We start from the raw sequence: 27,793 nt of genomic DNA, 5'->3' as shown, positions 1-27,793 counted from the left end.
TATTTATATTATATGTATAATTTAATTATAAATGGAATATGAATAACTTTTAATATTCATTAATAATACTCATTATTTAATGCACCGTTGGAAGGATTGGAGGACCTGGTCAGCAACAGAAAATCGATCTATATTTTCTATGCGGTGCTGCAAGGCTCGTAATCCATCAATAATCAATGAAATCAAAGCTCCAGCTGCCTCCTGGACCTGTCCCGTTGCGGGTAGGAGGGCGTAGAACGCCGAACTCCCTCGAAGTCCCCCTGATTGGTTCCTCTAAAAGGGGGCGGGCGTGATGAAAAAAAAAAAAAGAAAGGCTTTTTATCCTTCGGCGGCTTCTTGGCTGAGCGCACCGTCTGTCTTCTTATCTCCCGCCTCCGCGTGGCGCGCTTAGCCAACCTGGCGACGAGGGGGGCGGGGCGACTATCCGGCCCCTCCCCCCTCTCACCGATGACGAAAGCGCGGCTGGTGGTGGCGCCGCCGCGGTCTCCGCGCGGCAGTTGTTCTTGGGCGGCGGCGCGGGATGGAGGCGTCCGGGACGGTGCGGACGGGGGACGCTCTCCGGGCGGCGGCGATGGGGTGCTGCGGTCGGTCGCTTCTGTGGCTGCTGCTCTTGTGTCTCGGCAGCCCCGCGGCCACTCTGGCCGGCTACATCGAGGTAAGCGAGGGGCTACAGTGAGGGCGGCGTCGGGACCCCCCCCTCTGCCCGAATGGGCTGCTCGAAGCCTCCCGTCCCGAATGGGAGGGCGCGACCATCACCCGCCGGGAAAGGGGGGGGGCAGCGAAAGGTCGTTTGAGCTGTGCGTTTCCTCTCCTTGGACGGTCCCATTTGGGGAGGGGGGTTTCATATCCTTGCATGGGGTGTGTGTGTGTGATTTGCACGGCTGCCCAGGGACGAGGAGAAACAACCCCCCCCCGAATATGCTGGCTCTGATAGAGGATCTCTGGATGCCCCGCTGGATGGCAGTGAAACCTGGGTCGTTAATTGGTCCCGTCGTAGGTCCCGGTGCGAGAAGCTTCCCAGGCTCTGCAGAGGCTCGGAGGGTTTTTTTTAAAAAAACTAGGCTTCCCTTTCCATCCATTCCCACCTCCCCACCCCGAAAGCCCTTTTCCCGGCTGCTCTTTCCCGATTCTGCAGCGTATCCCCCCCACCTGCAGTCCCTTTTCCCTTTGCAGCCCTCTCGCCTCCTGGAATGCACAGGACACACAGTCACATTCCGGGGATTGCATAGGTAACCTATATAGGCACGTATCAGAAGGCGAATGAGCTGCAAAACTATACATGTATATCTATATGTGTGTGTGTGTGTATATATATATATATGTGTGTTCCAGGTATATTAGTAAAACAAGAGGCAGACATATTGCGAACTCTGGAACTTAAGATTTTAAAAATTTTAAAAGAATTAAAATTTTATTTTACTAAGCTTTCGTCATCGTCAGAGTATTAAACTACCATTACAGAGATCTCTTCCTTATATATACCTGCCTACACACACACACACAAAATAGACAATGCACAATATACTCAATAGAAAAACTATATATGTATATATTTATTTTCTTGTCTTTTCATAGGTCTTTATGTAGATTTTTCTCTCAGCCAGGTTTTTTTCCTACGTAAATCAAGATCTTTTATACAGCCATAGCTCAGTGAAATCCCATTCACTAGTTTCTAGGCTTTTTCAGACATCAAACCAGTATTTTGCTCTCTATTGGGAGACTAAAGACAGCAAAATACTGGTCTGATGTCTGAAAAAGCCTAGAAACTAGTGAATGGGATTTCACTGATAAAATATAAATCAAGTATAAAAATCTTGATTTACATAGGAAAAAAACCGGCTGAGAGAAATATATATATATCTATGTGTATATATATATACATATATGTGTGTATGTATATATATACACTGCTCAAAAAAATAAAGAGAACACAAGCAGAAGACATCCGAGATCTGAATGAATGAAATAGCCTTATTAAATACTTTGTTCGTTACACACAGTAGTTTTGTGTTCCCTTTAGTTGTTTGAGCAGTGTATAAACTACTGTACGTAAAGAACAAAGTATTTAATAAGGGTATTTCATTCATTCAGATCTCGGATGTCTTCTGCTTGTGTTCCCTTTATTTTTTTGAGCAGTATATATATATATATGTATATGTATGTGTAAATATATATGTATATATATGTATGTATAATGTATACATAGTATCTAGAGATAGATATAGATGATATATATATAGATACATCGATATGGTCAGGCAAGGGAGTTGCATGTATTCATATACATATCGTTTTGCAACCCACTTGCCTCCTGTTTTTATATACATGCACATAATCATTTTAGCCATTGTCTATGCACTGCAGGACGAAGGCCTCTTCTGCATGTTTCCGACCAACATGATTGTGACACATACACACACGCACATAGACATATACAATGTGTGTATATGTACTTGGGAGTTGCCAATTACAAATCTCTTTGTATGTGTATAGGAGATATATGTACACTTCTCACTTGGTGGCTTCTCCATTTGCCTAAAGCCGTCTCCCAGCTTCAGCTTTGCACCTTTCGGGTGTTTCTCTTTTCCTCCCACTACAAAGGTGGCTTTATGTCCCCCCCCCTTTTCAGGCAGTTCAAAAGAAGAAGAAGCAAAAGAAAATCTCCCTTTTTGCTCCTTCATCTTCCCATCTTGCTAGTTTTACCAGGCTGTCAGGGATGACAGATAAGTGCGAGGAGGCAGAGGTGGGGGAGCCTCCCGGATGCTGTTGCACACCGATGGGTTCCCTGGTGGGATTTCACAGGGTAGTGGTGACGAAGAAAAATGCAATTCAAATGAATGGGATCCTTGTTGAGATGAATTGTGTCTGTGTTGGATGTCTTGGGGCGGAGTTGAGGGGTGAGGGGAGAAGAGAAGTTACCTGTTTCTTTAATGTTCGTAACGTCCTTTCTAACCCAGTCTGAACAATGCTGCAGCATCCATCCTTCTCCTGAATCTCCTTGGAAAAAAATGTACTTTTCCACTTTCTTGGAGGGCAGAATATTTGCATTTTATTGATCTGCCAGGACTTGGTCCGCACCCCCCACCCCATTTGCTCTCTGCGTTTACACAAATCTCTCTCTCTCTCTTTTTTAAACGAAGCGTTTTATGTTTATTCAAAGTTGTTGTAATGATTTAGTAAAATAACCCCGGCCAAATTCAATTACTGGATTGCACTTAAACTACCGCTGTGGCTGTCCAATAGAGACCTTGTACAGAACAGCAAGCTGGCTCCTGATTTCGGGTTGTTTTTTTTCCCCTCCCCTCGGGCCATTTTATAACCGGGATTTTGCCTGTGTTTGTGAAAGCACTTTAGGGTTCTCCCTCATTACAATATCTCCATGGGTCTGTTTTCTTTTGAGATGTATGGAAAAGGCATGGCATTGTGTGCTTTATAAAGCAAAGGTTGCTGAATGCTGTTTGTTTTGCATAAAGCTTTTTAAATAAGTGGTAGAGAGCTTAATCAGCAATGCTTAAGGTGGTATATGAAGCATTTGCATTTGCTATCCAGAGATTGGTTACAGAGTTAATCGCCTGAGTCTTTTGTTTTTACCTTGTATGTATGTGCGGACATATTTATGAGGACTGACCTCTGCATTCTTGGCACAGGAACAAGAAATCTGGCTTCGGATCAGTCTAGAAGCTTGCGTTAGGAGACTGTTCGCAGGGGAAAGCATCTGTTTCATTAACCTGATGTTATCTGGTGAACGGAGCTTGACTGTTTGCCAGTATCGGCTGCCTATATTTGCAATGGCTTTCAGGTTTCAGATTTATCAGGCAGTATAATTAAGGCATGCCAATAGGGTTACTCCTAACTGAGAGGATGCTTGGCCTCCCTTAAATCTGCCTTAAAGCTTATGGAAGACAATCCTGTCTGGTTAAAATGGCTTTCAGCCCCAAACTGCGTAGGGTTAAAGAAGAAGTAGCAGTCTTAATTCTCAAAATGAAACACCTCTCTTAAAATGGAAGCTCTTGCTATTAACAGTTCTCCAGAGCGTGTAGAAATAACTTTCCAAGGATGTGTCCCTCCTCACACCGTGCAGAGCTCATTCTTCATGCCATGCTCGAAATATTCTCGGGAGGTCCTGCTTAGGATGATCGCCTTACGCAATAGATCTCTGTGGAATCTTTGAATTGAAGATAGGCCCCTCTTCCCGTTTCGTTCTTGGCGATCCTGTGGCACGATTGCACATCCTTATAATTTTAGGACAATGGATTTTTCTTTTCTTTTCTGCAACTTGGCCGGAGAAGGTTTTTGGTTTTCCCCAGCATTTGTTTGCAACACGGTGGTGGCGATTCGGTGGTTGTTTGAAGATCACTCTCAAAAAATTGTCCAGCCAGGTTGATAACACGGCACGATGAGAACGGGATGCAGGATTCTAGCAAAAGCCCCTATCGGGTTGCTTGGCACGGGTAACGTGCCAGTGGGGAGCTGTCATGCTACTTCCTGATGGGGAAATTAAATCTCTGCACCTGTTAAAACCTTCTAATGGTATGGCATTTCCCCTCTTTGAGCAAACGCAAACTCAGCTGTGCATATCCTGTCTGGATGCCGTCTCTCACGATTATGAACTGATGGCATGAACTCTTATTTCCTTCCTGGGTAGCTTTGATTTAGAAAGAAACTAAAGCTGAGATTACTTTCCTCGGATTTAATAAAGGGGTGCTGTCTTTTTCTCCCCATTAGATTCACTGATTTGGCATAAGTGTGTCAGGTAGATTTTTCACTTGGTATTCTCTGCTAAGAAGTCTCTGAGAGCAAGTCGGGCATTAATCTGTTTAATGCTAACACGTCTGTTTCTTCTTCATCCTCTGTCTGAAAGCACATGTATGTGAAGCTTAATCCTGCATAAATATTCATAGTGCACGTTTCTGGTTTTGCTGCTTCGTTCATGAATATTAATAACAATTCCCTCATATTTTTTTTTTATTAGAAAGTTTCTGTTTCATATGCAATACCCCAGCACGGTTTACGAGGCCTTATTGCATTTATGGTATTTATATCCTGTTTTCTCTGACAGCCTTAGAACAGGATATATATTTTTTCTCCTCTTCACGATTGACTTTTGAAACATTTTTGTAAAATATTGTGGACTTGAGCTGAGTTTTGTGGCCAATTGAGATTCAAATGGGAACTTTTGGTCACACCTGGACCCTTTGATCACCATAAGAAGTTTTTAAAATGTGATAATAGGGAGCTAGGATGCAGTAAAATGAAATATTACTTATATTTAAAAAAAAACACTTTGAATTAGACTGCAGTTCTAAATCACCTTGGGCAAAACATCACCTGGATAAAAATAAATAAACATTTGGCCAGCTCTCTAAACCTGTTGAAGGCAATGGATATGGGGTAAAGTCTTCCATGAAATCAAATCAACTCAAACTGAATTTCTTTTAGTTCATTCAGGAAGGGGGCTGTGCCATTTTTTCCAGAGTTTCTGTGCTATAATTCACAGGTACCTGCCAGTTGGCTTTGCTAGCTGTGGGGGCTTATAGGAGATGTATATCAGCAGCAAGTGGAAACGCGATAAACCTTATCTCTGCTTCCTTCTGCATTGGTACTGCCCCAGAAAAGTATTCGCTGTTGCAAGCTGAAATACAAGAACAGATCAAATGAATCCAACTGGATGTTTACCAGCTGGGCTATTAATGCAGTTTAGAGCTATCATGAAATGGAGATTAAGCTCCCTTGAGAGAGATCATTTATACTTGGGAGTGCTTTGAAGAGGTTAAATTCAAATTATTGACCAAGAGTTGCTGTTTTTATTTGGGAGCGGGTTGTTTTCTGTCTGTGGCTTACCCAATGGCCTGCTTCGTTTTAATGGAATACTTGTGTTCTGAAAATCTGCAAGATGGCATCCCAGCAAAAAGAAGAGAGTCCAAATTAGGGATAGCAGTTTGGGTATCATTTATGTGTAGAAGTTGTTCTAAAGGATACTGTCAGGAACTAAAAACCAGACCTACACGTGCAGAGTTCAAACTAGCTATAGGCAGTCCTCGACTTACGACCACCATTGAGCCCCAAATTTATGTTGCTAAGTGAGACATTTGTTAAGTGGGTTTTGCCCCCATTTTACGACCTTTTTAGCTACAGTTGTTAAGCGAATCACTGTGCATTTTAAGTTAGTAACACGGTTGTTAAGGGAAGCTGGCTTCCTCGTTGACTGCTGGTCAGAAGGTCTCAAAAGGTGATCATGTAACCCCGGGACACTGCAACTGTCTTAAATAGGAGTCAGTTGACAAGCATCTGAATTTTGATCAGGTGACCATGGCAACGGTGAAATCCCCCTGGTTCTATCCAGCTCGCCGAGCCGGTAGCGGCAGCAGTGGGAGGCTCCTCCCACCTGTCGGAAGGACAGAAGGTTCTGCGCATGCGCAGAAGAGGCGTCTGCGCATGAGTGTGAAAAATAGGTCAGTGTTCTGCCCCAGCTACGGATCCCAAAGAACACAGCACACACACAGTTTGTACAAAACTTAATTTACTAAAATAACTCAGTCTTTTTCAAAACAAAGGCTGTTAATAAACTTTCTTAACAGCTACAAAAAACCAAAGATAAAGTAATCACAATCTTACTAAGGTTGGCAGAAAGCCCAGAAGCAATTTGCAGAGAATCCAGATGCGAAGTAGAGTGAACTAAAGTTGTTCCCTGCAAATTGCTTCAGTCGGCGTTCCTCCATAAATAGGCTAAGGGAGTGGCCAATTAGCCCCAAGCCTTACTCTTGAGGAGACTTCCTCCTGAGGAGCCACTCCTGCCTTTTGGCTGCTCTGCGCGCCCGTGCATCAAGAAGAGGCTCCTCCACTTCATCCTCTTCACTTAAAGGAGCTCCTGGAGGTTCTGAAGGCCCTGGCTGAATCCCTGCCTCTGGCACCACATCTTCTCCATCCTCCTCATTGTCCGACTGGAGTGCCAGCTGCATAGGCTGCTGGCGCAGCATCACACCAGCCTCCTCGGTGTCAGAATCAGCTACAATCCACACAGGCCGCTGCTGGGCCACAACAATCAGAAGTCACTTTTTTCAGTGCCGTTGTAACGTGGAACAGTCAACTAAGCCAACTGTTATAAGTCGAGAACTACCTGTACTTTATTATGCTCTATTATGCCTATAGTACAGGAATCTCCCCAAACTGGCATCTTTCATCTAGGAAAGGCCACATAACGCTCAAAGGCATTTTGGAGGAGGGAAGAGATCAGACTCGTGTTTACATAGCGAGTCCAAGCTAATTCCCTGCTTGACTCTCCCTCCCAACTAGGACCATTGTGCGCTAGCAGAATCATCCCATTGTTCAAAAGTCAATAGAATCAACTTGCTCATACTGGAAACGTGTAACTACAAGGGCTAGGCGTGGTGCTGTCAAGGTAAATTATATCTTAACCTTAATGGAAATTGTGGTTAATTATTACAGTTTTTTTTTAAAAAAATCCTACCAGTTGGGTTAACAGCGTGTTAGCATGATGGCCATATTAGCTTCCTGATGAGATGTTGCTTTTTTGAAAGATGCTTTTGAAAGATGGATGGCCCATCAAAAATGCGACGTGTAGGTTAATTGGGCCTTCCAAATCAGAAATTTCAATTTGTTTATGGCCCTTAGCTGCCTGCTTTAAGCATTCAACCTCTTTTATAACACACAGCTCATTATATTCAATTGCCTAATAAGTTTTGAGCCAATAACTTTACCCTTGAAGTATTACAACTGACGTACAGCTCTTGCGTATCGCTTCATTAGTTCCCTTTTCACGGCATGCATTTAGGTTTAGTCGGTCCCCATTCTTAAGAAATTCTCTTTTTGCTTCCTCTTATCCTCACTGCATCTTTCTCGGGTTTGTGATCCAGAATGGTCCCAGGCAGTCTCCTAAAATATATATTTTTTTCTTACTTGTCTGTTTTCCTGCACCTCATTTGAGTTTCCATGGCATTATAAAATGTAAGCCAGTCTGCAGGTCTCTCAATGCTTCAGTACTTGCCTTATCCTACCGTAAATTGTTTGAATTTTTAACCAAGAGCCTCGGGTTCTCACCGATGAAAGCTTGAGTTAGGACCAGGGCCAACATTTTCTGATGCTCCGCTCCAGTCTTCAGAAGTTTTAGAAAAAAGTTTGAAACAAACAACCTTTTATTCAAGTAGTGAATAGTATTAACACAAACTGGTTCAGTTCCTCAACAGGCTTTTAATTGTTTTAATTGAACATTTACAACCTGATTTTGATACAGCTGTGACGCAAGAGGTTACCAACATAAAATGTCTTCTTAATTTGTTCCCTACTTCTGCGCGTCGTTGCAAGGGAACGGTTCATTGCGAAGAAGGCTGGTGTTGCATTCTTTAAGGAATTAGTGAAGAAATATTCTTCATATTTTGGTGTCTTATTACAAAGTGACATTGTTTTGTAAGATCATAGTGGGAGATAGGAGTAACTAAGAAGTTAAATGCCCCAACATCACAATTAACATTATTACAGCAGCTGAGATGTTCCATTACTCACCAGATGAAATCTCTCTCTCTCTCTCTCTTTCTCTCTGTCTCTCTCCCCCACTCGCTCTCCTCGCTTTCTCTCTCCCTCACTTTCTTCCTTTCCCTCTCCCCCTCCCCCCTCTCTCTTTCTTCCTTTTTCTTTCTTTCTTTTTCTTCCTTCTTTCCTTCCTTCCTTTCTCTTCCTTCCTTCCTTTCTTTTCTCTTTCCCTTTCTCTTTCTTTCCTGCTCTCCTCCTCTTGCTTGCTTTCTCTCTCTCTCTCTCTCTCTCTCTCTCTCTCTCTCTGTCTCTGTCTCTGTCTCTTTTGTTGGAAGAAATGTCCATCTGGCTTCAGTTCCAAGTGGGAAGTCTCCCTCCCTTTCTTTCTTTCTTTCGTTCTTTCTTTCTTTTTTCCTTCCTTCCTTCCTTCCTTCCTTCCTTCCTTCCTTCCTTCCTTCCTTCCTTCCTTCCTGTCTTTCTCTCTCTCTCTCTCTCTCTCTCTCTCTCTCTCTCTCTCACACACACACACACACACACACACACACGATTCTAAACAGAACTACCCAGGATCCTCAAATCATTTCCAGCTTAGGCAACAGCCTACCCTTTTCTGAGGCCCTCGCCATCTTCTTTGTAGTCTTTTGTCTCTGCTTTGGGCTGAAGTACAGTCTGGGAGCTAATTCCTTTCCACCAGATTTGCTCACACCTCTGAAGCCGCTGCGTGCCTCCCCTCACCATCCCGCTGTTGCAGCCATCAAGTTTATTTTTCGGCCCGTCATTGTTTCTCCTTTGCCCTGCTTAGCGTTTGCAGAGCCAGACCCTGTTGAGAGCAGCAGTTGCCAGCTTGGCTGAGCTCTGAGCGAGATTCTATGAGCCAAAAATGATTAGACAAAAAATCTTCCGTAACAGTTTCCCCTCCCTCCCCATTTCTCTTATAAATTGTGAAGATTTATCCTTCACATAGGAATTGGAGGTGGCCCATCCTATCAGCATCCTTCGATCTGGTGTTTACCAAATATAACCAATTAGGGCAGTGTTTCTCAACCTTGGAAGCTTGAAGATGGGTGGACTTCAACTCCCAGAATCCCCCAGCCAGCTGGCTGGGGAATTCTGGGAGTTGAAGTCCACCCATCTTCAAGCTACCAAGGTTGAGAAACACTGGATTAGGGCAAGGGTGTCCAATCTTGGCAAGACCTGTGGACTTCAACTTCCAGATGGCTGGCTGAGGAATTCTGGGAGTTTATTTATTTTATTTATTTATTTATTATATTTCTATACCGCCTTTCTCCCGTAGGACTCAAGGCGGTGTACAGTCAAGAAAAATATAGATACACAAACATCATAAAATTGCTAATTAAAATTATTATTATAACATAGTTTGAAGTTATTATAACAGAGTTGAAGTCCATGAATCTTAAAAGTTGCTAAATCTGGACACCCCTGGATTAGAGCGGTTTTTTTCCTCCCTCTTTTCAAGCTGTTGGGAAGTGTAGAAATTGGAGTTTAGTGTAACACAGCCAGATGAAACTAGCACTGATGTCTTGTGTGTGCGTGAATTTGCATGGCTTTATATTGTTGTGGACAGAAGTGAGCATTTGAATCTATTTGTGTACAGGTAAATCCTTAATTTACAACAAGAATGGAGCCCGCAATTTCGGTCCTAAATCATTACAGTCATAAAGTATGCCTTATTTTACAGTCTTTCGGGGAGTGTTTGTTAAATGAACCCATTATGCACTATGGACCATTTAAGGAAACATGATATATGTGTAAAACTGAATCGTTCAAATTGCAAAGTAATATGGTGAATTAGATGGTTTGTTAAAGCAGAAAAACCAATTCTATGGGTTTTGCCAAAACGATACATAGTCCTGGATATGTTCACCAGCAGTGACTGACCCAAACAGCTTTTACTTTTAGCATTTGGATCCCTGAGTAAAACAATATTACTTGCTCCAAGTTGTTCGTCATAGGAATGATTTTCCAGATTGTGTGTAGAAAAGCATGTCAGATTTGTGAATTATTATCATTTTTGTTTGTTACCCGGTGGTGAGATTATGCATCGTGATATGCCACATAATACAATTGGTTAGGTTTTGGTTTAGCATTGCTAATGCATACCCAACCACTATGGTATGTGTATAAACCAGGTTTTTGGGTGGCTTAGACCAGGGGTGTCAAACTAAATTTCATTGAGGGCTGTATCAGTGTTGTGTTTGGGCTGGGGCGGGGGGGCGTGGCGGCCGTGGCGAGCTCGACATCACTCGTGTTGGGGGCACTTGTGGTGGCCCGAGTGCTTTGCCTGTGAAAATGGGCTCCTGAGCCCCATTTTCAGCTGTGCCAGCAGTGGTGGAATTCAATTTTTTTTTACTATCGGTTCTGTGGGAGTGACTTGATGGGCATGGCAGGGGAAGGATACTGCAAAATCTCCATTCCCACCCCACTCCAGGGGAAGGATGCTTCAAAATCCCATTCCCACCCCTCTCCTGGGGGAAGGATATTGCAAAATCTCCATTCCCACCCCACTCTGGGGCCAGCCAGAGGTGGTATTTGCTGGTTCTCCAAACTACTCAAATTTCCACTACCGGTTCCCCAGAACTTGTCAGAACTTGCTGAATAGGACCCCTGCGTGATGGCCTCCTGCAACCCTCTGCCAGCGAAAACGGAGCTCAGGCGGGTGCATGTGGCCCTCCCCAGTTCTGTTTTCGCTGACAGAAGCATCGCGGGCAAGTCCTTCGCTGTTTCCAGGGTGGCCCTAAATTAAGGACCCGGCGGGCCGAATCCTGCCCCCCGGGCCTTGAGTTTGGACACCCCTGGCTTAGATTAACTAGAATGCGGACTCCAAACAATTCACATTTGTAGGAAATGCTACACTTTTGAATGTTGTTAATCGCTAGAGGTAGTTGCTCACCGCTGTGGTGGTTCTGATAAGAACGGTTGCCGTTTAATGTTTTGTCTAGGGAGATCAAGGGAGGAAAGATTGTATGCCACATTTCCCCCCTGAATTGGCCTAGAGAGGAAATGGGAGGAGACGCGTAAAGTTGAGTAAAACAGGATTGCTCTGATTTACAAAGAAAACCCACAAAGCTTCCTTTGTTGAGGGCAAAACATTAACCAGGCAGCTTAGTGGTTTCTCTTCCTTTCTGAAGCAATGTCTGCATTGCTTCAGAAAGCGCAGTACAGCGCAATTGCGCAATACAGCGCAATACAGAGCAATACAGAATGCGCTGTTCTTCTCATCATTGGCTATGACCGGTTCTGTGATTTTTGTGCCTGCGTGTTTCATTATTATTTGGTTTCGCTGATTGACATCATCTTAGAACGCTCGCTATAGCGCTTGGTTTATAATGAAGTCGTTCCATCCGATCTTTACAGCATCGCTGGGGATAACGGAACTGCAGAGAGCAAAGCAAAATTAGGTTAGACACCATCACCAGAGCGTATTCAGACTCCTATTTAAAAATTACGAGGTTTTCTGCACTTTATTACAGTGGGAAATAGAGATCTTGAATAGGAGATTAATGGCTGGTCCGCACCGATTGATGTCTGCATGGCCCCCAAAACAATTAGAGGCACTCCTCATGTAAACAGAACTATTTCAAAACCCTATTCACCAAGTATTTAACCAACATTTGATCCCATTGTCCAATAGAAATGCACAACTGTGGTGATTTACCTCAAGGCATTTCATTCACACATTTCTGTGGTCAGTCCCATTTCCCTTAGGGAATTAGAAATTTGGTAATTTACAACCAACCGTGATTTTTTTTTGCAAAATTCCTGTGAAATGAAATGAGGGTGGGGCAGTTAATTACGCCAAAATCTTTACCTCAGATATAAAAAAAGTCATTGTTTTATTTTATTATTTTTTTTAAAAAATTTTTTTTTATTAAACAGTTTTGTCTTTAAAAACAACATAGAAAACAACCACAAATACATCAAAACAAAACAAAACACAGCAAACAATACATATCATCTAAAGCAGGGGTGGGCAACTGTGGCTCTTTTACAACCTGTGGACTTCAACTCCCAGAATCCACAGGTTGTAAAAGGGCCACAGTTGCCCACCCCTGGTCTAAAGTCATTTTACAGCTTTCTGTATCGGCATATGTATTTCGCTCTTGTGGTTCTCTATTCTATCATATCTATTTACTCCTCGATAATAGTATAATAACGTTACATCAACATGTATATATTAACACATATAGTAGTATTCATTATTCTTGTTTACCGGTTTATGTTCATTTATATTTACATCTCTTTGTTTAATATTGTTCAATTACTGCAATTTAGGTTTCATCAGTACTAAGTTAAACATTTCCTGTTTTGGTTTCTATTTCTAAAAGTCATTGTTTTATTAACTTCCTTCCACCCAAGGGTGAAATGCTCCCGGTTTGGACCGGATCGCCCAATCCGGTAGCGATGGCGGCGGGTGGTTCGGAGAACCGGTAGCAAAAATCCCTGCCCCTTCCCCCAATGCCCAGCTGAGTCATGCGATCATCAGAGGCTTTTTAAAAAAAATTTAAAAGCATTTTTTCTATAACCTCTTCGGCAGAAAAAATGCTTTTACAAGTAAAAAAAAAAAGCCTCTGATGATCGCGTGGCTCAGCTGGGATCATCAGGGGCATTAAAAAGCATTTTTTCTACAATCTCTTCGACGAAGAGGTTGTAGAAAAAATGGTTTTAAGTTCTTTAAAAAAAGGTGGCCATGCCCACCCAGTCACATTAACCCTCCCACCAAGCCATGCCCACAGAACCGGTAGTAACAAATTTTAGATTTCACCACTGCTTCCATCTGAAAACTTTTTTTGAAAAAAATAATAATGGTGTTGTAACCAAGGCATGACAGGTAACAGTCCTTGATGGTGCTATTGATACTTGTTTGAATCATGCTTGATATTAAAATTAAATGTTTTGGGACTTCAGTAGAATCTATAAATACAGGAAGCCAAAAGTCATGTCTTGCCGTGCCTACCTTTTGTTCTGATATTCCGAGAAAAAGGGGGATCACATGATCACATGGGATATGGCAACAGTCATAAACGTGAGTCGATTTCAAGCATCTGAATGTAAATCATGGTGACTGTAATGTTGCTGCAATGGTCATAAGTGTGAAAAATGGTCATAACTTACTTTTTTCAGTGCTGTTGTAACTTCGAACGGTCACTTAGAAAACTGTTGTAAGTCGAGGACTATTTGTTACTGCTTCACAGTGCTTTACAGCTGGGGTCCCCAACCCCCATGGACCAGCCCCTGGGCCACGGCATGCCAGAAACGTGGCCACACAAATGAGCAAAGCCCCATCTTACAGGATGCAAGCAGCACATGGACTCCCACCCCCTGTTGTGGCCCTGCCCTCTGAGCCTGTCCCATCGGAGGAAGAAAGCTCCGAGCATGAGGAAGAGGAGTCAGTCAGGCCTCCCTCTCCAGGCCCCTCCCCTCTGGCAGTGTCCCAGGTGCCGGTCGAGGGAGAGGAGATTAGCAGGGAGACAGGTGGCTCGGATCAGAGTGACGGAGAAACATCATTCCTGGACGCACGCCTCCGAAGGCGTGATAAACGATTGCAGCAGCTCAGGAGGCGTGCTAGGGATTAGAACTGAGTCACTGGACCACACCCTAGAGACTATATAATAGAGGGTGGTGGTCAGTGATCCTTGTGATGAACAAAACTAACCTTGAATAGTCACTAAAGCCTCGTTCAGAACTGCGGAGAGAAAGATTTATTGTTGTCGGACATTTGGAAGCTGAGTATTTGTCTTTCTGTTTTTCTGTGAAAATAAAAGCACTTGGCAGACGGTGTGTCTATCGCTGCCAAGTTGGAGATAAAGAAACTGGGTGCGTTCCAAAGTGTTTCCTTAACCCTCGGCTGGCTGTGTTTGTGTGTATGTGTGGACGGGGACAGATCACCCCCTCCGGTCCACAGAAGAACCTCTATCCACGGAATCTGGTGCCCAAAAGATTGGGGGGGGGGGCGCCTGCTGCTTTACAGCCTTCTCTTAAGTGATTTACCGAGTCAGCCTCTTGCCCCCAACGATCTGGGTCCTCATTTTACCAACCTTGGAAGGATGGAAGGCTGAGTCAATCTTGAGCCGGTCAGGATCAAACTTCTGGCTGTGGGCAGAGTTAGCCTGCAATACAGCATTCTCACCCCTGCACCACCAGGAAGGAGAATGAGAAAAGGAATAAGAGAGGAGGGAAGGGAAGGAAGGAAGGTGGGGAAGAGAGGGAGGGAGGGAGGAACAAACAACAATAGTACTTAGACGGGTCAGCAACCTGCGGCTCTGGAGCCGCATGTGGCTCTTTCACCCCTCTGCTGCAGCTCCGTCACTCAAAATATGTGTCACAACCACCAATGTGCGACACCTGCCGGAATGCGATTTATTGAGCTTTTCAACCCCCGATAAGCCAACCATGGATAAATCCAAGAAAAGAACAGTTTCAGAAGAAAACAGAATGTTTAATTTTAACTACATATGCTAGTTTTGTGGCCGCCAGGGTGGATAAAAATCAATGATTTTTTTTTAAAAAATCAAAAAAATCAGATTTTTAAAATTTAAATTGGATTTTTTTGATTTACATCGGATCTTTTTGATTTTTATCGAATTTATTTTAATAAAAAACTTGGGGTAAAAATCTATCGTAAGATAGTTTTCTATTTAAGATACATAAATAATTTAGTTTATTCAGCATGAAATGGAGCTTAGTTGTGTAGCATGAGGCTGTATATTCTGCAACACTGGGACTATCGGTGAGTCAACAGTGGGTCAAAGGAGTAGCAGAGATGACAGTTGCTCTTTAAAAATTATGATTTAAATCGAGTTGATTTAAATCAAGCCTTTTTACTAGTGATTTAAATCATGATTTAAATCACAATTTAAATCAACTCGATTTAAATCAAATCCACCCTGGTGGCCGCTCAAGAAATAGTCAGGCACGTGAAGGGTTTTGTGGCTCCCGGTGTTTTCTGTGGGAAACAGGTCCAAATGGTTCTTTGAATGTTTAAGGTTGCAGACCCCTGACTTAGACCTATATACTGCTTCAGAGTGCTTTATAGGCCTCTCTAAGCGGTTTACAGAGTCCGCATTACCCGCAACAATCTGGGTCTTCATTGAACTCCTGGCTGTGGGCAGAGTTAGCCTGCAATACTGCATTCTACTCACCGTGCCACCATGGCTCCTAATGCAACATCTGAATAGCTACAGGAATAGCAGTAGCACTTAAACTTATATACCGCTTCACAGCGCTTTACAGCCTAGGTCAGTGATGGTCAACCTTTTTGCCATCGTGTGCCAAAAGTAGGGGGAGCATGGGGGGAGGGTCGCACACGCATGTTCCCACACCCATAATTCTATGCCCCCCGCCCCGTGCATGCGTGTGCAACCCCCCCCCTCGCTCCCCCTGCTTTTGGCACATGGTGGGCCCGGTAGGCCCGTTTTTCACTCTCCCCAGGCTCCAGAGCCTTTCTAGGAGTCTGGGGAGGCCAAAAAAGGCCTTCCCCCCATGGACGTCCTCCGGAGGCCGGAAACAGTCTGTTTCCCAACTTCCAGAAGGCCCATGTGCCCACCGATATGGCTCTGGGTGCCACCTGTGGCACGCGTGCCATTGGTTCGCCATCACAGGCCTAGGTGGTTTACGGAGTCCGCATCTTGCCCCCAATGATCTGGGTCCTCATTAGACGGACCTTGGAAGGATGGAAGGCTGAGTCAACCTTGAGGTGGTCAGGATCGAACTCCTGGCTATAGGCAGAGGTAGCCTTGCAATACTGCCTTCTAACCCCTGTGCCACTACGTCTCTTGGTATGTGACACTTTGTCTGCAATGAATGATTTTACAGAGCTCTATTATATTATATTTGTCATAGCCAAAGTAAACATTCACATTTAAGCCCATAACTTGTTGCCAGGGCTTTAACTCCTGTTATTTTTAAATGTCTGAGCATGGGAAACACACATCTTTTGATCCAGTGTGGTCAAATGTAAATATATCAGCATTGAAATTTGTTTGATATACTAGTCATCTTCGGTTTAAAACCATTTGTTCAGTCACCGTTCAAAACCACAACAGCATTGAAAAAGTCGACTTACAGCCAGCCTTCAAACTTAACAAACATCATAACATCCCCATAGTCACGTGATCAGAATTTGGCTGCTTGGCAATCAGCACGTACAATTGGCACGTCCTTGACTTACAACAGTTCATTTAGTGACAACTTGGAAGTTACAACGGAACAGAAAAAAGTGACATGATTCATTTTTCACACCATTTTTATGACCGTTGCAGCATCCCTGCGATCATGTGATCAAAATTCAGATGCTTGGCAGCAGGTTCATATTTGCGACAGTCGTAGTGTCCCCTTTTGCGACCTTCTGACAAGCAAAGCCAATGGGGAAGCCAGATTCACTTAACAACCGTGTTTCTAACTTAACAGCTTCAGTGATTCACTTATCAACCGTGGCAAGAAAGGTCGTAAAATGGGGCAAAGCTCACTTAACCAATTTCTCACTTAGTGACATTAATTTTGGGCTCCGGTGTGGTCGTAAGTCGAGGGCTACCTGCATTTATAATGGTTCAATTGTCCTGGGCTCATGCGATCACCATTTACAGCATTTCCAGCCAGCTTCTGACCGAATCAATGGGGGAAGGCTGATTCACTTAATGACCAACTGATTCATTTAACAGCTGCAGTGATTTGCCTAACAAAAAGGCCAAAAAGGTTGTAAAATTGGGTGCGACTCACTTAATAACCATTTTGCAAAGTAATGGAAATTCTGGTCCCGTTTGTGATCATATCTGTCTTTGGTAATGGGCTGGAATTCAGTTCCAGCTGCTCTGTTTTATCTTATTGGCATCCATGCAGATTTTTCTCAGTAGTTCCATATCTAAAGTAATGAGTGTTAGGGTCAGGGTTCCAAGTAACAGACGTAACACAATCTGAGCCCTGGGTGTTCCTATAAAGTACAGATTTATTAGGCATGTCATAGTGGCACATCTGGTGAAAACCCGACTCTGAAGGTCCCACGGTTTTCCCCACCCAAATTAAAAGTCAAAGTTCTTTCCCCCCAACCCACATGTCCATCACATGATCCAATCCGGTCACAGCCCCAACTCCAGTTGGTTTCAGTCCACTCCTCCTCAGCACCTGGTGAGAACATCTTTGGTTCCCAGGAGAAAGAATTTTATTTTGGCTACAAGTCCCCAGCTATCTCTATTCCCCCCTCCCATTCCCACAGCCAGCGTAGCTGTGGCAGCCCTGAAGATGCTCCAAAATGGCTTCAGGGTTGACAGTGAGCATCCTTATGCTTATACAGGTAGTCCTCAACTTAATGATTGCAATTGAGCCTACGATTTCTGTTGCTAAGCGAAACACTTGTTAAGTGAATTTTGCCCCATTTTACGACTTTTCTTGCCACCATTGTTAAGTGAATCACTGCAGTTGCTAGGTTAGGAATGTGGTTGTTAAATAAATAATAATAATTATTTATTTAATTTATATATAGGATTCAGGGCGGTGAACAGCCAAACAGTAAAAATACATAGATACAAAATTTAAAAACAAAGTAAAATCGAATTAAACAAATTTGGCCCAAACATATTAAAACCCCAATCATTTAAAAAACCAATTAAAATTTACATAATTAAAAAGAGGGAAAAGATTAGGCCAGGCCCGCCTGGTGGAATAAAAAGGTCTTAAGAGCGCGGCGGAAGGTACGCAGATCCGGGATCCTCCGTATCTCCGGGGGGAGCTCGTTCCAGATAGTATGCGCCCCCACAGAGAAGGCTCTCCCCCTAGGGGCCGGCAGTCGACATTGTTTGGCCGACGGCACCCGGAGGAGCCCCTTTCTAGGAGAGCGTACCGGCCGGTGGGAGACTATTGGTGGTAGTAGGCGGTCCCGTAAATAACCAGGTCCTGAGCCATGGAGCGCTCTAAAGGTGGTAACCAAAACCTTGAAGCGCACCCGGAAGACCACCGGCAGCCAGTGCACCTTGCGCAGGAGAGGTGTTACATGGGAACGCCATGTCACTCTCATTACCACCTGCACAGCCGCACTCTGCGCCAGTTGGAGCCTCCGGGTGCTCCTCACGGGGAGCCCCATGTAGAGAGTGTTACAATAGTCCAGGCGGGAGGTGACGAGGGCATGCGTGACCGTGTGTAGGGAGTCCCAATCCAGAAAGGGGATCACATTCTGGGACACTGTAGCTTTTATAAGTACCTGTCAGTTGCCAAATGATGGAATTTTGATGAGATGACTGGGGGAATGCTGCAACGGTCATAAGTGTGGAAAATGGTCATAAATCACTTTTTGAACTTTGAAGAGTCATTAAATAAATTGTTGTAAGTCGAGCACTACTGTACTGCTCCAGTTTTAAACTGGAAAAAAACCACTCATTTTACCACCAGATCTTCATCCTTTTTTACGAGAATGGTCTTTTAAAAAATTGTTTGGTCAGTTTTCAAAGCGTGGTCCAGAAATGCTAGCATTCCACACCACGCCAGTCAATGTTTTCTGGAGCTAATGGAGTTGGAGTCCACTCATTGGCTCATTTCTTGAGTTTCTTTCAGATGGGGGAAAAAAAAGATACTAGCCACATCTCATTTTTTCCAAAATAAAATCCATTTTTAAAAAACCTTTTGTATTGTAGCCTTAAGGGGGCAGGTGGTGGGAAGGAATGACAGGTTGTAAGGTTGCAGCATGTTTGTTGATTCTGGCTTGGCCAAGGTAGAGGAGGATATACATAAATTTAGGCTCTAGCAAAAGTTGCTTCTAAAATTGTCTGGCCAGCAAGTGTCCTTCTTGGGGGATAAATGGAGGTTTTGATGCTCCTGCTTTGCCATGGAAATTCCTCATTATGTGCCAAAGCGCCTCTTTGAATCTAAAAACCCGACTTAGTTCCAGGGTGGATTTGATTTAAATCGAGTTGATTTAAGTCACAATTTAAATCATGATTTAAATCACTAGTAAAAAGGCTTGATTTAAATCAACTTGATTTAAATCATAATTTTTAAAGAGCAACTGTCATCTCTGCTACTCCTTTGACCCACTGTTGACTCACCGATAGTCCCAGTGTTGCAGAATATACAGCCTCATGCTACATAACTAAGCTCCATTTCATGCTGAATCAACTAAATTATTTATGTATCTTAAATAGAAAACTATCTTATGATAGATTTTTACCCCAAAAGTTTTTTATTAAAATAAATTCGATAAAAATCAAAAAAATCCGATTTAAATCAAAAAAATCCGATTTAAATAAAAAAAATCTGATTTTTTTGATTTTTTTTTTAAAAAAACCCATTGATTTTTATCCACCCTGCTTAGTTCTAATAAATGGGAAGAAGATCATCTGTCTAAAACAGGGGTGGGGAACTATGGCCCTTTGATGACTTGTGGACTTCAACTTCCAGAATTCCTGAGCCATCTGAGACTTTCTTGCAATCTTTGAGTGTCTTCAGCCAGATCAGTTGGGAAAGTCTTTATGCTCAGGGCCATCTCTATACCACAGCTAGGGAAGTCGGTTGACATAACTCAGGGGTGTCAAACTCGATTTCATTGAGGGACGCATGAGGGTTATGTTTGACCTCGGGCGGTGGTGGTGAGGGGGGGGCATGGCCAGTTCGACGTCACTTGTGTCGGGGGGGCCTGTGTTTGCCCCGAGCGCTCTGCCAGCAAAAACGGGTTCCCGGGTTCCTTTTTTGGCTGCGATAGCCTCCTGCAACCCTCTGCCAGCAAAAATGGAGCTCAGGAGGACCTCCCGCAGCCCTCGCGAGCTCTGTTTTCAGCTGCAGCAGCCTACAACCCTCTGGCAGTAAAAGCAGAGCTCGGGAGGGCCACCGTTTTCACTGGCAGAGGCACCGCGGGCCACTCCTTCGCTCTTTCCAGGGCTGCCCTGCGGGCCAGATCTAAGCACCCCGCGGGCCAAATCCGGCCCCTGGGCCTTGAGTTTGACACCTTTGACATAATTTCTCAGAAGTTATATCTGTATCTATATATCCAAGGAGAGGGTGACCAAAATTAGCATAAAAATGGGACAGTAAGGATTCCTTGTGAGCAAAAACTAGGCCAGCAGCAGGAAACGGTAGCCAATCTGCTCTGATAATTGGGAGTTACCATCAGAAAATGAGGCTGGCTGACCTGTTTTTTTGCCAGCAAGCAAGGAAAAAGATGACTTTTCTTTCACTTTTGCTGACATCATGAGCAGGCTTGTAAAGAAGGACACAAGGACATTGAATGGTACAACTTGCCATGCTATGTCCTGCTTTGCTAGAACTCCCCTGCTAATGCTGGTTAAGAGTTTCTACAGACCAATGTTTCTCCACCTCGGAAACTTTAAGCTGTGTGGACTTCAACACCCAGAATTCCCCAGAGAGTCATGGTGCCTGGAGAATTCTGGGAGTTGACACACACATCTTTAAGCTGCCAAGATTGAGAAACACTGCAGGAGGAATAATACAATATATTGTGACCCAGAGGAACAAAATGTTTTCAAAAATGGGTTTGCACATATTATTTATATCATAGTCTATTGCCGTGAACCTATGGCACGTGTGCCGGAGGTGGCACGCAGGGCCCTCTCTGTGGGCACGCGCACCATCGCCAGCTGCTCTTCCAGGTTCCGTCATGCACGTGCGCATCAGACAGCTGGTCCGACATGTATGCGCACCGCCCAGCTGCGCTCTTCCGGGTGGCTGGCTGGTCTTTGCACATGCGTGCACCGGAACCCGGAAGAGAGCAGCTGGCCAGTGCACATGTGTGCAGGACCAGCTGCTCTCTTCTGGCCTCCAGCGCTCCAGTTTTGGCACTCAATGCCGAAAAGGTTAACCATCACTGGTCTATTGCATTAAGCCACAGACTACATGTTGAAGTACAGTTTAGAAGCCACAGCGAACAAGTTTACACAACAAGCAATCCACACTGAGGCTTAAATAATATGTAAATCCAGTTTATTGTGCCTTGGTTTAAAAAGTATGGTTTAACGCAACATAGGAATCTAAACATAATACTATATTTCTACACGGATAAGGATTATCTCTGTTTTTCCAGAGAGTTAAGCTCAGATTTTATGCTAGCGTTGAGCACTCTATAGTTAAAGGGTGTAATGATTACATAAATTACTAAGTCCATTTTATTGCACAACTGCTTTGAAATGATCACACAAGTGTTTACTGAAGACTCTTAAACTGTTTTTCAAGCAACCAAACAAAACCAGTACAGCTCGTAAAAATGAACTGCCTTTTGCCAAGATTGAGTTGAATTCCTTAATTTTGTAATGTCGCTAAGCAGTTTTCAAAGCAAAAATTGACAGTCTTTGGAGAATCTATCCTTTAAGTATCACAACAGCCCTAACAGCCTTAGATGGAGCTTCTGATTACATAATTCAAAGAATTATTTCTGCATTAGCTATTTAATGTCAAAAATAAAGCGATGTCCTCAAACTTTTAAGACTTGTTTTCTCACAAGTCCTGGAGCTGATGAATTCATTTGTGTTGAGGAAGAAGAATCTGTGGAACAACAATTCTCCCCACTTAATGATATGATAACATGATTAAAAGCCTATTATAACTACCCTGTTTTTCCCAAAATAAGACATCCCCTGATAATAAGCCCAATCGGGCTTTTGAGCGCATGGCAATAAGGCCAAGTGCTTATTTCAGGGTTCAAAAAAATATAAGACAGGGCCTTACTTTTAGGGAAACACGGTATGTCTAAATAGTTAGAATATGCTAAATTAAATGTTCAGCCATAGAAGGAGGCTTGGAGGACTGCAGTGATAGTTCATTCTGGCATCTATAGGATCATTTTGGCGTCACAATTTTATAGATCTGAAATTATGGTTAATTCAACACAGATGATTATTTTGTGTTCTATGAACATCTGCCTCTTTAGTGACCAATTGATGGAATTTGACAGCTTAATTGACAGGGAAGCACTGCTTAGAAGCCACATGACAAAGAGTTTTAAGGCTCTGTCTTGAACAAAAATGATTTTGCATACTAATTTTTGTCTCTGGAAAGGCTCATCGTTTTTGTAGACAATCATGCTTTTTTGAAAGTTTCAAGGCCTCTCTGTCTGGAACAGGAGGACAATAAAAGTGAAAACGGTTCACTTCTCTGGCTTGTTTCTGTGTTTTCTACTGGAATGTAATTTTGTGAGATGTTCAATAGACGTAGAGTTTGTTCAATGCCTTGTAAATCAGCAACACAATATGAACATACCAGGAATAGGGTAAGTGGAGATGAATTTTACTGAGGGCTCACTTTAGTATTCTTGTTTCCTATAAGTTCAAATTCTCACGGACACCATTTCTAAATGAAAGAATTTAGTTCTGAAATATGGAATATCCAGTGGTGGAATTCAAATTTTTTTGACTACCAGTTTGGTGGGCGTGGCAGGGGAAGGATACTTCAAAATCTCCATTCCCACCCCACTCCAGGGGGAAGGCTATTGCAAAATCTCCATTCCCATCCCACTCCAGGGGGAAGGATATTGCAAAATCTCCATTCCCATCCCACTCCAGGGGGAAGGCTATTGCAAAATCTCCATTCCCACCCCACTCCAATGGGAAGGATATTGCAAAATCTCCATTCCCACTCCAGGGGGAAGGATATTGCAAAATCTCCATTCCCACCCTACTCCAGGGGGAAGGATATTGCAAAATCTCATTCCCTCCCCACTCTGGGGCCAGCCAGAGGTGGTATTTGCCGGTTCTCTGAACTACTCAAAATCTTCAGAACCTGCTTAATTTCACCCCTGGGAATATCTAATCATGATTACTCACCTTTTATGAGCAGCTAAGAGCTACATGGAACAGCTGTGGGAGGGTTCTTAGGCGGAATGATCGTTGAATGTTTTGTGTCATTATTAGGCAAACTTGTTTGACTTAATGAAGAATGTAACCACTGTAATTTCTTTCGCGAATTAGTTGTTCACGATTCCCGTAGGAAGGCACGGTGAAGCTGAGCAGTTAACAATCTTACAATGACCTTGATTGAATATTCAGACTCTGTAAGTTAATTCAGTAGGTAAACATTGGCTTCAAGAATTCAAAGTAAATGGCACTTCCAATTCCTTGGCCCAAAGGTCAAAAAGAAGAAATAAAAGAAAATAAAAGAAGAAGAAAAAGTCAGTAGAGTTGAAAGCTCCTTTAAGTATTTAAGGAGCTGATTGTTAGCAACATGGTTATTATACTGAGATGCTTTAGCTTAAGAGACAATTAAAGAAGCCAAAACACAATATCTATGAATAATTTGGAGTGCTAACTCGGATTTATAGTGACATATAACTTTCCTCCTGTTCTGACCTAGGCTTCCTGAGTCATTAAAACACAAGAGTAGTCCCAAAAACCTCTTTTATTGCAACAGCTGTGAATTCTGCTCATTCACAGAGGAGTCCCAATTAGTTATAAAGAGTCCTTCGGGATAATCGCCCACCTTTATCTCCCTTGACACGCTGCCAAAGACCTAATTGGCAAAGCCACACAGAGTCCAGAATCAAACAGAGCTTCAGGCTTTAAGCTGAACCGAACGAACAAATGTTGCTTCCTGCAAAGGCCCATGTGCCTTTGCTCCTCTTATAAGTCTTATGGGAGGGGCCAATCATCTCCCAGCCCTACTCCCGAGTCCCTTTTGTTTTAGCTGTTCTTGCCTTCTGGCAGCCCTGCGCATGCGCGCACTGGGAACAGGCTCCCCCTGTTCCTCTGCCTCGCTGATGTCCGATTCTGGAGGTTCTGGAGGAAGCACGTACCTCCCAGATGGCCCTTTCTCTGCCTCTGACGCAGAGCCCTCGTCCAAGCCTTCCCCTGACTCCAGGACTGGCCCATGGTCCTCCCCAGCCTCCTCACTGTCCGACTCTGCTGCCAGTTCCGCAGCATCGTGCAGCATTGTGGACCACAATACCTCCCCAGCTACATACCGATTCTTCCTAATGTATACAAGTACAGACAATTCTATATCTCAGAGTTTTATTTTAAAATGAGAGTAATTGTCAGTAGTTGGACAAATCTATTAAATTATTATACATATATACATTACACAAATTATTCAACCTACGGCTATAATTGAACCCAGAATGATGGTCATACATAAGTGATGATCATTGTTAAGCAGGTCAACACATAACTCAATTTTACGACATTTTGACAGCAGTCTTTAAGCAAACACCGTAACAATACCGTAGTTCTTGAGTAAACCCATTGTCCATAATGGGTGGGGTGGGTTTTGTTTTGTTTTGTTTTTTGCCAGAAACTGGAAGTAAAGACCAGTTTCCGGCCAGAAAAAAGCCGACCACAGTCATGTGACTGTAGGATGCTACAAATAGCCCATAACTGCAGGTCAGTAACTGAGTACCCAAAATGTGATCACATGACTTTGAGGGGTGGGGACGACAACAACCCTCAGAACTTTGAGTCTGGTTTGCGAGCACCCTTTTTTGGATCCGTCGTAACTTCTGTTGCTAAGCAACCAATCGTATTTAACAGTAACAGAGTTGAAAGGGACCTTGGAGGTCATCTAGTCCAACCCTTTGCTCACGCAGGAGACCTGTACTAGGGATTCGAACCGCCGACCTGCCGACCTTTCTGATCGACACTACCCATAATGTAGGACGGCTGTACTAAAAGGAAGCAAAAATCTGGTGTTAATGCTGCCCTTAACACCATTAGCGGATGGTGTATATTAGCGGATCTTCATTGGGGTGGGTTCCACTTACCTTTACTACGGTTCGCAGTGGGATTGTGCAGATCACCCATGATGACATCATGGTGGGTGGGCGGAGCCTCCCGCTGGTTTTACTACCGGTTCTATAGAACTGGACTGAACTGGGAGCAACCCACCACTGATCTTTATCTGTTTTTATAGTGGGAAAAAAAAAGCTTGCCAGAGTTTCACGTTGAGGGGTACACCTATCAAAGTGAAGCCTACTCAGAAATGTTGAGTTGTAGTCGCACGACAGTAATCTTTCATTCATTAAAAAAAAAAATGCCCAGAGACTATTGTGTTTATCTAAGATTTTCTCTATAGAGTACGGCTTTAAACCACATCCAACTCACTCTCGCTGCCCAAGGCTTTAATTTTAGAATTAATGGCTTTCATTCGCCGGATCCCGCTGTCTTCAGGCTTCCTAAACTTGATCATAAGTGAACCGATAGCGTTCGTCTTACTCTAGAAATCAAGGGAAGGGACTTAAAGCAAGCTCGAGATGACTCATCTGAGGTTTGCCATTTAAATTCAGAAGCAAATACTGGCCCGGTGTTATCTATCTTTTCCAGATCTGACTGCTAATAATAATTCTTCCTTTCTTGGACGCCTGCCCCATGTATCGTATTGTAATTTTCAGCAATGTGGGATTTATTTATTTTTTTTAAAAAAGAAAAAACAAAGCAATAAAACTTGGACGAACTGTTCATCTGCTGATCCATTGCTTGCTGTGTCAGGCATTAATCAGCCTTCCGGAGTCCGGGGGAGCTATCCGTTAAATAAATAAATAATAATAAATAAATAAATAAATAAATAAATAAATAAATAAATAAATAAATAATAAATAAAAAATAAATAAATAAATAATAAATAAATAAATAAATAATAAATAAATAAATAAATAAATAAATAAATAATAAATAAACAAACAAACAAACAAACAAACAAACAAACCAGGAAAAATAGCTAGGAAACTACCACCCAGCCCCCTCTTTTTTTTTTTTTTTTTTAATTTGATTTATATGCCGCCCTTCTGCAGAGACTCAGGGCGGCTTACAATGCGTTAAGCAATAGCCTTCATTCTTTTGTATATTTTTTATACAAAGTCAGCTTATTGCCCCCACAAACTGGGTCCTCATTTCACCTACCTTAGAAAGGATGGAAGGCTGAGTCAACCTTGAGCCTGGTGGGATTTGAACTTGCAGTAAATTGCAGGCAGCTGTGTTAATGACAGGGTGCACTAAACCACTGTACTATCAAGGCTCCTTAAAAAAAGTATTAGGGAACTGTTGAAAGTGCAAGTGAAACTTCTTTGTTTATTGGAAATTACCAAGCAAGATTTTAAAATGTTCATAAAGGTAGATTCCCCACGGACATATGTGCTAGTTGTTCCTAATTCTAGAGAGTGGTTCTCATCTCCGTTTCAAAGCCGAAGAGCCAGCGCTGTCCGAAGACGTCTCCGTGGTCATGTGCCCAGCGTGACTAAACACCAGAGGTGCACGGAACGCTGTTCCCTTCCCACCAAAGGTGGTTCCTATTTTTCTACTTGCATTTTTTACGTGCTTTCAAACTGCTAGGTTGGCAGAAGCTGGGACAAGTAACGGGAGCTCACCCCATTACCCGGCACTAGGGATTTGAACTGCCAACCTTTCGATCGACAAGCTCAGCGTCTTAGCCATTGAGCCACCACGTCCTCCTAAATGTTCATACCTCTTACTAAAAGGGGTTGCTTTAAAAGGATTTGGCAGATGAACTGAAGCCATAAATCTATTTTTTTTAAATGTCCCGTGAATGACACAATAGCAATAGCACTTATATATTGCTTCATAGTGCTTTACAGCCCTTCCAAAGCGGTTGATAGAGTCAGCATCTTGCCTCCAATAGTCTGGGTCCTCCTTTTATTGACCTCGGAAGGATAATAGTAGGCTGAGTCAACTTTGAGCCAGTCAGGATCGAGCTCCTGGCAGTGAGCAGAGTTAGTATCAACCCTGAAGCTTGCCTGGCCGAAGCCATTTTGAAGCCTCAGTGTTGCCACACTGAAGCTGAGGGATAGGGAGGGGGGAATAGAAGTTGTTGGGTTTTGTAGCCAAAACAAAATAGTTTCTCTGGGGAACCAAGGACATTCCCACAGATGGCCAGAAAGAGAGAGGAGGAGTGAAGTTAATGTAAGGGATGGGGTTGGAGAATCTAATGGAGAAATATATTTGGGACTGTCAAAAAGCCTGAATTACATCAATATAATAAAGACATTGCTGGAGCTTCAGTTTATTGAAATAGATTGAGCCTACAGGAGTATATTTAAGTGAGATCAGAAGGTTGTTTGGTTCTTAGAAGAGTCTTGGATTGAACCCAACTGAGTTAAAATTCATGACTTATTCTCTAAAAGATCTTCAGCACAATTTAATAGTTCAGGAGCGTTTCTTAATACAAAGTCTAACTCAGGTTGGGATCAGTTTGTTTTCTGATTCATAAAAGAATGTCTTAACGTGATTAATTGGACAAGAATGGCTAAAATGAATTTTATTGTCTGAGCTATCAGTAAATGCTCAGTATAAACTGACAAATGGAAATCTGTTCTCATCTTGGCTTTGTCTGTTTATAGGCACTCATAGCGCAG

The 27,793-nt window shown here is 43.1% G+C and overlaps 1 protein-coding gene across 4 annotated transcripts in view; it reads left to right on the top strand.

Annotated features, from left to right (window-relative positions):
- Positions 1–401: 401 nt before the first annotated feature.
- The window catches only part of APLP2 (amyloid beta precursor like protein 2), a 70,504-nt gene continuing 43,112 nt past the window's right edge, over positions 402–27,793 (top strand). For all 4 annotated transcript variants that reach the window (XM_087875580.1, XM_087875579.1, XM_087875578.1 and 1 more), the window contains exon 1: positions 402–655. In XM_087875580.1, the coding sequence (XP_087731706.1) occupies positions 521–655 (135 nt within the window). In that variant the 5' untranslated portion in view covers positions 402–520. The remainder of the gene's footprint in view (positions 656–27,793) is intronic.

This window comes from Pantherophis guttatus, chromosome 9, assembly GCF_059756535.1.
Source record: "Pantherophis guttatus breed Tessera chromosome 9, ASM5975653v1, whole genome shotgun sequence".
NCBI lineage: Eukaryota > Metazoa > Chordata > Lepidosauria > Squamata > Colubridae > Pantherophis > Pantherophis guttatus.
Note: the sequence above shows the minus strand (reverse complement) of the source record. Positions and strands in the feature narration are given on the sequence as shown.